Genomic DNA, 12,500 nt, shown 5'->3' on the forward strand with positions numbered 1-12,500 from the left:
CACGTAACTTCCACTCAGTTACATTTAATTGTCTATCATTAAAGATTAGGCTTTTGGAGTTTTTATTTTTTTTAATAAAAAAAAAAAAAAAATATATATATATATATATATATATATATATATATATATATATATATATATATATATATATATATATATATATATATATATATATATATATATATATATATATATATATATATATATATATATATATATATATATATATATATATATATATATATATATATATATATATATATATATATATATATATATATATATATATATATATATATATATATATATATATATATATATATATATATATATATATATATATATATATATATATATATATATATATATATATATATATATATATATATATATATATATATATACACCTTGGCCCATGTTTGGCCGTGCATGCATATAATAAAAAAAAATATATATTTTGTATTAAAGTCATGACAGTCACGAGTCATGCCCAAACATTTACTTATTTTTTCCTGACAGAGATTGTTATGATTTCTAAATTCTCAATGTAATTTACTGCAAGCTTATTGCAAAATGAATGCTTTTCTGACTGTCATTAAAATTCAACATGCAAATATTTATCAAGACAGATTAAAAACTTTATGATTAATGTGGACTTTTGGTAGTGTAATGATAAAGTTAAAGACAATAGATTAGGTCATGAAATTAATTGTATGATACTTGACTTGATAAGAAATGTGCGAAAGTATCTACTATAAACTGGTCTTTAAATCACCCAATAATCACTCATGCATGACAGTCAGGCCCCATCTTGTCGATCCCTGATTATCTGCCTACATTTTCTCACCTCTGCAGATAGGGCCACATTTTTTACATTATCCTGCTTGCCCTAGGGCACCTGTATAACATAAGGTGGTAGATAACACTTGTCAATGTGTGCAGAAAAAAATGTCCACATGTATACATTATTATTAGATTAAGTCTATATATTCAGAATTGAGTCTATAAAACACATTCTTCGGGAGTGGTGAGAAGCAAGGGGGGCTTTGCCAGATAACGTTCCTGCAGCCAACTTCTTTCACCCACTTGAGTATGTAGGCCAAAGGGAAAAGCAAAGGGGATTCTCATTGAAGCCAGCCAGGGCTTTATTTAGGCTCTCTATGGGAGGAAGTGGAAGTGTCTTTCAGTTTTTCTGATATGAATCTCTGTCTTTAAAAAAAATAGGTTTAGTTAATGGTATAGAATAGATTTTTGGCCGGTTACTTTTTAAACTCTTTCAAGTCATTTCCACCATTGGCTCTCCAATAATAAAGTGATTTTTGGTTGTTTGGAGTGTAATCTGAGTGTCCACAGGACCCCTTCCCCCAGGGCAAAAAAGGTAATTTGAATAAGTATGCTTAATGTCAAAGGAGGATCAAGACTTGAATAAGAACGTTCATCTAAAACATACATTTGTATTTGTTCCCGTGGAAAATATTCAACAAATATGTGCTATTGTCTTGTAAAAATTGGATCATAAAGTTGTTCATATTTGTTTATTTGACATCCGTAAAGTTTTCCGAAGGCCATAATAAATTTATGAAAAATGTGGCACAATGATAAATATGTTATGTCTTTTGTCAACTTGATGATGACATGCACTTTCTTTTTTATATTCCTTGACAAATCCAGATTTCTATTCATGATTAAGGGGCAATACATTCCCCACCACTGCTTAATATCATTTTTTTTAAATGAACAGATTGGCTGAGAAATTTTAAAGTTTAATTGAATTGGTTGATGGGCAGCAGTGGGAGACCCCCTAAGAGAAGAATTTCTCTAATGAATGCAAAAGCATAAGTAGGAGAATCAGGTGTTGTTCTTCTAGCACATTGCACGCCTCATCTTAGTGACCCTTTTTTTTTTTAATATTGAGCGTTGTTGAGAATTTAATGAACATGATGATCTTTCATGTAGACAATTGAACAGTTTGCCTTTTAACAAAATATTAAAATAGAATCACAGTCAAAAAATGAATGAAAAAAAACATTAACATTTTAATGTGTACATTTCTCCACACTGTTTTAATCTGTCGTCCCTTGTCTCCGAGATTTTCTGTTAAAGAGCTCACTGGGTCTATTGAATACCGCAATTTTATGTTGTTGTTGTTGTTTTTTACATTGTTTTTGTACAGTTGTCTAGTTTCTGCCATTATCCATCATTTACAGATTGAATCATTTAATCCAAAGTTAAATACATGCATCTTGGTTCTTGCTTATATAGGAGTTTCTCTAATGCCATGCCTAGAATTAGGAATTCAAATGCCATTCAGAACCTTTACAACAACAACAAAAAAGGACCAGTGGCCTTCACTCAACCTTTGTCAATTATTGGAATACGTTAGTCATATCTTTAGGGGGAGTTAACTGCAAGAAAACAATACATTGATACATTTAACATGATACATTCACTCCCACAGTCCCTAAAATACAATACATAAGGCTAATTGAAGACTAAATTATCAGTAAAGGAGAGAAATTGAATGATTGCTTTCATTGACTGGAGAAATATGGGTGTCCCCTGCTTTTCACCTGCACACAAGCAACTATTCCACGAGAATAAAAAGTATAATGATGGTTGCTTCTAATTATATGAAAACTGAACTTTGCTGTTATGTATTTTTTTGACATTTATGTATAGTTCATTTATATGTATATGGTTAAATGCTTTTATTAACTACTTTATTTAAAAAAAACACACACAAATAAATCAATACAATCGCCGATCATTTTGACAGGATAATGTACAGATAAATTAAAACACAATAAAGTCAGTTTAAACATATATTGTTCCAATTTAGATTTGGAATGTGGAAAAGCATGTATGCCGTCTTTTGGTGTAAATGTGAAATGTGTATTTGGATTTGTAATGTTTCCATCCTCTCAAATGAGTACACTTGATTCTTTTAATTTTCTATTTCTCTTTTTTTTTTTTGTTTTAGAGCGCAAACGCCTTGCCGGGATTGTATTTATTTAGATTTTTTTCTTTTTTTTTTTTTTTTATCTCGCTGACCCCAAACGTTGTCTTCATTTATCTCCAGTCAGCTTACCCACAACTTTTAAAATATTTCGTTGACACCCCATTTGTCAATTTTAACACATTCAAACACAGCATGCACTTGGGTAAAAGTTTTTTTTTTTTTTAAAGGCTCGGGGCTCTTATCTACCAGCACTCCTTAAATATACTTATACTTTAAGGAAAGGTGTGTATGCATGTAGGATATATCTTAAATATACGATCCTCGTCGTTCACGATTTTTGGATTCAGAACTGTTGTACATCCACCAAAAATATTTTATAGAATTATTTTATACGCTTATCGTAACATTGTTATACCGCACACATATTTTGGCTTCCTTATTCGATAAGCAATTAATTAAACCAGGCTATTTTTCTTTTTAGTGGCGGCATAATGCAAATGAAACAAAACTAACATAGTCCCCTTGTTCGTGTTGCAAGAGCTCATGAATGTGAAAGTAAAACGAAATCCTGTAATTATTCGAATGTTCTTTTCCTTACAACAAAATGAAAAGGAGCGCGGGTTTAAATTTCAATGCTCAACGGTTAGTGATCATCGTGACTACGAAAAAATGATGTTGCAGTCTTACTTCGCCATCTACTGGCCATTAGGAAAAGTGTCCCTTACTCTTAAAGGGGAAGTCTTGGACCGGAAGAGGCTACTTTTTTTTAAAGTGGACCGGGATAGTTCACTGAAATATTGAATCAAATTAAATTATATAAGTCTGCTTTTGTAGTTGGTTTAAATTGCATTTTTTTCTTTGTTCAACAATAACCCACAGAATGAAGACTGAGGTTTTTTTTTGGCGTGAATGCTGTCATTTTACACAATGGTGAATGAAGCTTAGGGTGAGAACATTTTTTAGTCGTCTTTTGAAATACCAGGTGAATAGTTACATTAAGGTTTTTTTAGAATGCCTCATTCTGTGTACGTTATGTTTTAAAAAAAATAATAATATTAGGTCAAGTAATAGTGACTCCTCCCATTAAAATCAGTCACTGCAACAAGCATACGGCCAGATAGTGGTTATGTACACTGGCTAAACTGCTCAATAATTATGATATAAAAGACACCTATAAAACTGTTAAAATTATACCTTATCAACTAACTGTATGTATAAAAGTATTTTCTTGCATTCACAGACACATCACATCATCTTATAAATGAGTTCTGCAAACAAGCAAAAATCATGCCAATATGGAACATAAAAATGATGTTTCATCATGATTTTCGGATTGATTGAAACTATCTCCCCCATGTTCACACTTGTCCTTCTCCTTACTTGCATACAGTCAGTCACTTGAAGGTCCAGGCACCTGCATGTACCTCCTCTTTTACTCACGATCCTTCTTTCCTTCAAGCTATAAATGCCACAGACATTCATTTGACTTTTATTTGGTCTTACCATGGCCGCTTTGACCTACTTCATTCTTTTTCACTTGTGTGCAGCTGCAGCTCCTCCAGAAGAACCTTCCCGGTGCTTCTTGGCCTTCAACGCTAGCAAATTGCTTTATCCTGTCAAGCATTTTTGTGATGCTCTTGACATGGTATTGTTCTGTGGTTTCGGCCTAGATTGTGGGTAAGTGAGTGATTTAAAACCGTTGACCCTTTTTTTCCCTTGTTGCTTGTGCTAAAAGAGATCATGAAAAAGCTTGAGCTTGGCAGTTTTTTCGTTCTTCTGTCTCACTGGAGTTGTGGTTGGAAAATGTAAGCTTAGAAAATATATTTCTATGTCAGTTTTGAATATATTCTCTAAAAATCATACTAATTTTGAATTCAACTATTCCATGTGATGATTGAATAAAGGATATGGCTTAAATATGCACACATTAGACCTGACATGGACAAAACTGGACGAAAAGTTAACAAAGACAAAACGCCATAACGCAAGGCAATATGGCCGATACGGTAATTTATTTCAAATTATGTTGATAAAGTGATAAAACGCAAAAAAAATATTTTGACATCTATGAATAATATTCAAGAAAAAACATCATATCTTGCATAAAATGTGAAAATGCTCACTTACTTGTGTTTGCCATTGCTTGTTTAGGGAGCTGCCATCTTACTTTTTACTGGGAGTTAAATGTACTCTGCCTGGCCAGATGTCCATGTGAATCATGGGCCAAAGCTTATATATTACCAATGTTGTTCTAACAAAATATCAAATTTATGATTTTTCACAAGGTTCATTATTGTAGATTTATCCACAGGGAAGTGTTGCGGTTTCCATTGGTTACAAGGTGTGAAAATGACTACTCCTCTAATGATGAGTCACAGGAAGTCGGAATAAAACACCAAGGGAAAAGGTTTAAATCATTTTCTTTCTTTTTTACTTCATATTCTATTCCCATATTTGAGTTTAAGAAAATATATATATTGGCTAATCTTTCTTTAGCACCCAAAACCAGCATACTCGGAGGACAGTGAGAAATTTGGCACTTAACAGGACATGTGTGTGCTTACTTGCATTGACCCCTCTTGAGAAATGGCATGACGAGAAGACTTTTGTCTTTGGTGTTTGCGGGAAACTGGAGGGATATCCAGTTAGGATCACAGGTGAGAGTCTAATGGATTTAAATCAAGCTTGCGTTAAAAAAAAAATGGAAGGTTGGTGGGTCAGAGTTTTGAGGTTTTTGGGGTCAATCAAATTTTTTTTATATGTACAAAATACTCAAAGGTCTTTAAATGCAACAGAAAGACAGAAAGAACTGGAAATTTGAATTAAATGACTTTTTCTTAATTGATTTACTTTTTCTATTAATGTATATACATAGTTTACTGTGAGTAGATAAATCTTTGTAATTATCAAAATTAAACTATAGCCCTAATCTTGTAAAATAGCATATATTATTTAAAAGACATACATAAATTAAAAATGCAAAACGGTGTTATTTGTAATTGCCTTTTACTTACTTCTCTGAATTATGCAATTTTATCAAATAAGCAAAGCATAATTTTACAAGGGAGGGTTTCTTCATATGTTTAAATTAAGATAAATATGTTGGTAGGAAAAAAAATCAATTCAAAACAACAACTGAATGGAATACCATTTTAGCCTAATTGTTGTTTCTAATTGGATTTTATGCCCATTGCTATTACTTAAAAAAAAAAGTTTTATTATTTTTGTATTTGGGTATTCGGACTTTGTGGGACTGGGTGGAGCCTCTTACATTACTCAAGAGTTCCTCTGTGGGACCTCAGAAGGTCAAAGTTCACAGCAGGTCATTGTGTCAGATGATGGTTCATCTGCAGTTCTTTTGGGGAAGATTTTGGAAGCGTGGGTCAAACATGAAATTGGTATGTTTGATTAAAAAACAAATACATGACTAATAACTTACATTGGAATTTTTATATTTTTAACTTTCTTTGTTTTCTTGTTTTTTTTTTTAGAGGTGATACTTTCCGAGCCCATTTCCAAGTGTTCACCCCCACTGAGGCTCTGCTTCCTGGCGCTGTTTGAGATTTGGTGGGTCAAACATGAAATTGGTATGTTTGATTAAAAAACAAATACATGACTAATAACTTACATTGCAATTTTTATATTTTTAACTTTCTTTGTTTTCTTGTTTTTTTTTTTTAGAGGTGATACTTTCCGAGCCCATTTCCAAGTGTTCACCCCCACTGAGGCTCTGCTTCCTGGCGCTGTTTGAGATTTCTTGGGTTCACAGAACCCCCCTCCCACAGAGGAGCTCCAAACGAGGGACTACAGAGTCTGTTAATGTGGGGGATCCTATCGTACTGCAAGTGTGCGTGGCTAAAGGACCAGCAGCACAGTTGTGCTGGTTGTTTAGTCACGGGGAGCGAGACAAGGAGGTGTGGGTCGAGAGGACTTGTGAGAGCCTGAATAGCAGCCTGGTATGTGAGCATACAATTACAATTAAAGGAGTTATATACGTGTGGGAATTTTTTTGTGGATCGCCTATTTGAATGATTTTATCTTCTTTGTTGCATTATTTAATCAGTGCATAAAATACAATTTTCTGGCCCCAAAAATATTTTTTTTATGTAAAATATCACATGTATTTTTAGATCTATATAAGCAAAGGAATTCACCTAATGAGAGTGAATGCTTCAAATGAATGTGATTTGCCACAGAAGATAATCAACATTGTGAGTATTGGTTCTTTATTTTACTGATACTATTGTAAATATTGTCTTTAGCAATAACCTTCCAACTTAAATATGAAAAGCCAATTGAGAAATTATTTACAAGAGCAAAAGTAATATATATATATATATATATATATATATATATATATATATATATATATATATATATATATATATATATATATATATATATATATATATATATATATATATATATATATATATATATATATATATATATATATATATATATATATATATAATATGAGAGAAAATAATAAGATATGATCCCAAATATAAACTTAAGAGCACAGCACTGACTGCAGCAAAAGGACATAATTTAAAATGTTAATTAATGAACTTACAAGTGATTGTGCGACAGATGTTCCCTGAATTCTGTGTTATCACTCCCAACAAGATTGAAACTGGTAAGAAAACATCCGAATACAAACAGAATTTTATCGGTCCATTGCAAAGTTTGTCATCCTTTTCACTTCATGCTCTATTTTCTTGTGTAATCTGTTTGCCATTTTAGCTGTTTTCGTTCATGCAGCAAGCCATACCTATCCAACAAATACTAATGTGACATTCCTGGTTGTGACTGATATGCATGATCCTCTTGACTTCCTCTGGAATTTTGGAGACTCCACAACTGCCAAAACAAGTAGCAGGAATGTCACCAAGAGATATTCCAATGCTGGAAGGTACGTTGGATGTAATGTATAATACCTCTTGTACAAGATTTATAATTTTACATGTTAGTACTTCAGGCAAATTGATTACTTTAAGTGGGACATTCCTATTATAAAACATTCAAGTAGATGGAGAGTAAAAAGGTCATTAAGTCGCGGTGATTTTGCCTTCAAAGTAACACATTTGTATTCCCTGTTAAAACCATAAATATGGAGGGGAAAATTGTGAGTCAGGGGGCATCAGAGAAATTATAAAATTCAACGATTTTAAGGCAATTTTAACGGTACGGCTTATTTGCGGAGGCGGTCAATATATGAGAAAATATGGTAAATTAACTTAGATTACTATACACACACACTTAAACGTTAGTTTTATTCTTACGGTACACTAAATTTAAACCTTTTTCGAGTCGGAACTTCCTGATTTTCAATGCCTCAGAACCGAGCAAATCCCAGTTTTTTTTTTTTTAATTATCGAACCAGAACCCACCTGCTTTGAAAGGTTTCGCTGGTGTCTTTTTCAGATGGATGGTTTACTTTTAAGTCCATATAGATTCCCCTGGCTTTTTTTAAGGTCACGCCATCTCCCGCTAACTGTTTCGCCTTTGACCACATTAAACGAAGGCTCTTCATCTCGTTATTAATGTCAATGTGCAGTTTCTAAGTGATGGTTAGCCCTTCATTGCACTGGCTTGCTTTGGACCCATTGTTTTTCCCCCAATTTTGCACTGATTAATGCAAAAAAAATGCATCCTGTACGTCCGGTCCTCGTAGACACCGGCTAGAAAGACGATGCTGTTTTCATAAGCAGCCTCTCGCCCGCATTGGGAATCATCTCGTATGCTCTTAACTCAAATTTGTCTCGTATCTTAAGGCAAAAATTTGCCCAGTGTTTTCCTCGTAACTCTAATTTGTAATATATGTTGGGATACTCGTATGTCAAAGTATTACTGTACCCCTTGCTGACATTATTCATACAATCTACTTGTGTAACACTACTGCCACCGCCTGGCTATTGTCTGAACTTGCCAACACAATACAATTTGCTGTCTGGGATGTTTTTGAATCAAATGGTTTTGGTAACGCAAAGTACTACTCTGAAAACACTGCGGACACATTAGGATTAATCTCTCACAGACATTGGGGTTGTGAGGACATAGTCACTGCTGTTTTTCTCGGATAGCATTTTTTTCAATGTCTTCTATTTTGGGGAGAGAACAAATTTTCTTTGTCGTTGAAGTCCTCCCCACATGTTGAATCTCTTCAAATGTTAAATAAAAAATAAATCCAAATCTTGAATCGATCAAAATGAATAAAAATAATGAAAATATTGCAGATAGAAAGCAATGTTAAACCGCAGTTGTTAGGCTGTAACATTTTAATATGAGGTCTAATATGTATTGTAAAAAATGGTATGAATTTATTTTATTTAGCTTTACAATTACATTTGGATTTCCTGTTTACATTTAGATTGAGCATTTATACTTAAATTTCACTTTTTAAAATGTATATTCAATATTTATAATGTTTAACATTGTGGTGGAACAATGATTTTTAAACATTATTTGACAATAAGTATGACAAAATGTTAGGTTAGCTGAGAACTTTATTTCATCCCGTATTCGGGAAATTTCTTGTAGTTCACTGTAGACCTAGGTAAAAAATGTTGCATTACATCCAAAAGTAGTAATATTGAATTAAGCTTTATTACTTTTATTTTTTATTTTTATTTTTAGCATGGGGAGTATACAGTACTAGTGTGTTTTGTACACTTTGGAGTATTTGGTCGAGATAAAAGGACCAATTTTCCGTTTGGACATATTTACCTTTAAAATCACCTTGACCTGTGAGTTAATTATTGTAATAGGTCATTCATTTTAAATCCAAGATTTGATTAACTGGAGTGAAAGTAAAATTTCTGTATTCCATGGATACCAGAGAGAATTAAATGTTTTCAAAAAGTAACCTTTAAATGTGTATTTTTCCTTTGTAGGTATAATATAACAGTTTCAATGTCTGATGGTCACATTTTCCTCACATCTGGAGTGTTTTACATACTCATACAAAGAGAAATAAAGCTAAACAAGCTTTTCCACCGGGCCTATGTTCTGCGGAATCACAAGTTCACAGTGAATTGCAGAGTCAATTCCGGGAGTGATGTCATCTTCCTATGGAACTTCGGGGACGGGACGACAAGGGTGGGACAAAGCACTGAACAACACACGTTCCTCAGGTTATGAAATGTTTGATTTCAAATGCGGGTGATGTTCATTGTGGCATTACATGTCAAATACACAATAAACTGTTGATATTTTTTTGGGTTTTAGGACTGGAGAGTTCCAAATAAAGGTCACTGCATTCAACAGGGTTAGTTCTGCCTACCTAAGTAGCATTATCTTCGTCTTAGACCACCCATGTCAGCCACCACCTGTCAAGAACATGGGTCCTCTCAAAATACAGGTAAAGGCTTTATATTGACTTGTAGCAAAGATGTCACAAGATATTTTTTTCCTCAGGTGCGACGACACAACGTCATACATCTGGGGGTTTCTTACGACGCTGACGTTAAATGTGACGTATTGAGAGGCCTCCATTACACATGGATGTTGTTTGACACTGCCGGCCACATTTTGCCTGTTCCAGATGCCCACAAGCAGAGTTTTGTACTGCCAAAACATCTGCTGCATTACGACACCTACACTGCCACGGCCAGGGTAAGTTACCCCTTGGTAAGCTTTTTCAAAAATGATTGAAAATGGGGTAGAGAGATATATTTATTTGTTTCAATGTGGTTTATGTAGGAGGACAAAGATGACACAAACATTCTAAATGTTTACCAATGCTGTAAGAATATCTCATCTCATCTCATTTCCTGAACCGCTTTATCCTTACTAGGGTCGCTGGGGGTGCTGGAGCCTATCCCAGCTGACTTCAGGCCAGAGGCGGGCGACATCCTGAATCGGTGGCCAGCCAATTGCAGGGCACGAGGAGACAAACAACCATTCACGTTCACACTCATACCTAGGGGCAATTTAGAGTGTCCAATCCGCCTACCATGCATGTCTTTGGAATGTGGGAGGAAACCGGAGTACCCGGAGAAAAGCCTGCGACACACGTTTCTATTAGGAGGGCAGGATGCGAGGCAGGTCGCCATTGTAAACAAACCGGTGTCTCCATTTTCTGGATGAGGCTACGCCATTCAGCAAGATCTTTTCTTGGATTTGACCCACACTGGAAAGGCTGAAGGGTTGAGCTCATCGCCACAAAGCCTGTGGTAGCACTATCCACGTAACCACCCAACCTAAACCTAAATAATAATGCCGACAATTATTTCTTCTGTTACTGTACCAGTTGTTTTGTTACTCGGGAGTTACGCTATTTTGTAGTTTTTTTATGTGATCATTTCAGTTTTGCTATGAAACTGTGACTCTGCATGATATCTGAGGGGCACAATATAGAATGAGTTGTCGCTTTCTGGCATATTTTTTTATTCGATTTAGCGCCGAAAATGTTCGTTCCCGGTTGTGACAGGCTTGCTTGCTTCGAAGTTGTCCGACCTTTCTTAATGATTTCCAGCTTTTCTTGAAAAGTGTGCCAGGAAAATGGCTTCGACAGTAAATCTGCAAACAAATACATTTCTTCTCCTCCTTCAGCCATTGTGGGTTGACAAAACCGCTATTAAATCAACACAACAATATATCTGCTTGTGCAGATCGATCCAGTTACAGTTTGGTAGCTCGGGTTAGTTCACTCTCTCACTAGCCAGTCACAGTGGGTGAAAGCGAGGACGTATCCTTACGACTGTCGAAAGGCCTTTGTGTCGCCAACTCAAAATCTGATTGGTCAAAGCAACAGTTTTATCGACGCTTGTTTTATGCAGCAGAGCCTGCAGAACTGATTGTGAAGGCCGCAAGGCAGATTTCTGACCCCGGCAACAAATAATGGCCGAAATGTGATTGGTTAGATGCTTAAATATGAAAACACACCTGGCAGCAGTGTAACCAGGGGAAAAGCAATGAAAGGAAGCAGATAGACAATTCATGGACAAAACATAATTAACATCAGTCTGTGATTCAGATATTTTTTTCGGCCAGGAGAGAAGGCCTTGCAGGGCCTGACAGTCCACCACTGCTGAGTTGGTAGTGAGTGTAATTTCTTTACTTTTTCTAGAACAGAGTCACATTTGGATATAATGCAAGGTACATATGGATCATAAAACAACTTTTTGGGTTAAGTGAATCTTCATTCTCCAGGCAGCCTGATGTTTACTTCTTTTGCTTATATAGTCATTTGTGGGATATTATGTGCATTTGTCAGTATACTGGGATCAAAATGTAAGTTCAGGAAAAAATAATGTTGTAAAATCAGGTTTCATGTGTATGGGTTGAATTTACAAATATGGATATTCTGCAGGTCAAAGTAATTGGTAGTAGGGTGTACAGTAACTACACTGTGAGAGTTCAAGTGATACCCAGCCTTCCCGTGGCCAACATCCAGGGCGGTACTAACTTCTTCATGAACAAGAACGCTGGATGGACAACGTTCCTATAACCCTGACTTTCCCACAGTTCCTGTCAGGTGTCTGAAGACTGATAGCATTTTGATTTTTTGTAATACAAATACAAAGCAGACAAAAGT

At 34.7% G+C, this 12,500-nt stretch overlaps 1 protein-coding gene across 1 annotated transcript in view; it reads left to right on the forward strand.

Moving 5' to 3' along the window:
- Window positions 1-5,557: 5,557 nt before the first annotated feature.
- The window catches only part of pkd1l1 (polycystin 1 like 1, transient receptor potential channel interacting), a 30,120-nt gene continuing 23,177 nt past the window's right edge, over window positions 5,558-12,500 (forward strand). Inside the window, 10 exon segments of the mRNA XM_077735746.1 lie at window positions 5,558-5,616; window positions 6,641-6,915; window positions 7,090-7,170; window positions 7,553-7,598; window positions 7,706-7,874; window positions 9,856-10,095; window positions 10,190-10,322; window positions 10,379-10,576; window positions 12,276-12,385; window positions 12,387-12,440. Of these exon segments, the coding sequence (XP_077591872.1) occupies window positions 7,117-7,170; window positions 7,553-7,598; window positions 7,706-7,874; window positions 9,856-10,095; window positions 10,190-10,322; window positions 10,379-10,576; window positions 12,276-12,385; window positions 12,387-12,440 (1,004 nt within the window). The 5' untranslated portion in view covers window positions 5,558-5,616; window positions 6,641-6,915; window positions 7,090-7,116.

This window comes from Stigmatopora nigra, chromosome 16, assembly GCF_051989575.1.
Source record: "Stigmatopora nigra isolate UIUO_SnigA chromosome 16, RoL_Snig_1.1, whole genome shotgun sequence".
NCBI lineage: Eukaryota > Metazoa > Chordata > Actinopteri > Syngnathiformes > Syngnathidae > Stigmatopora > Stigmatopora nigra.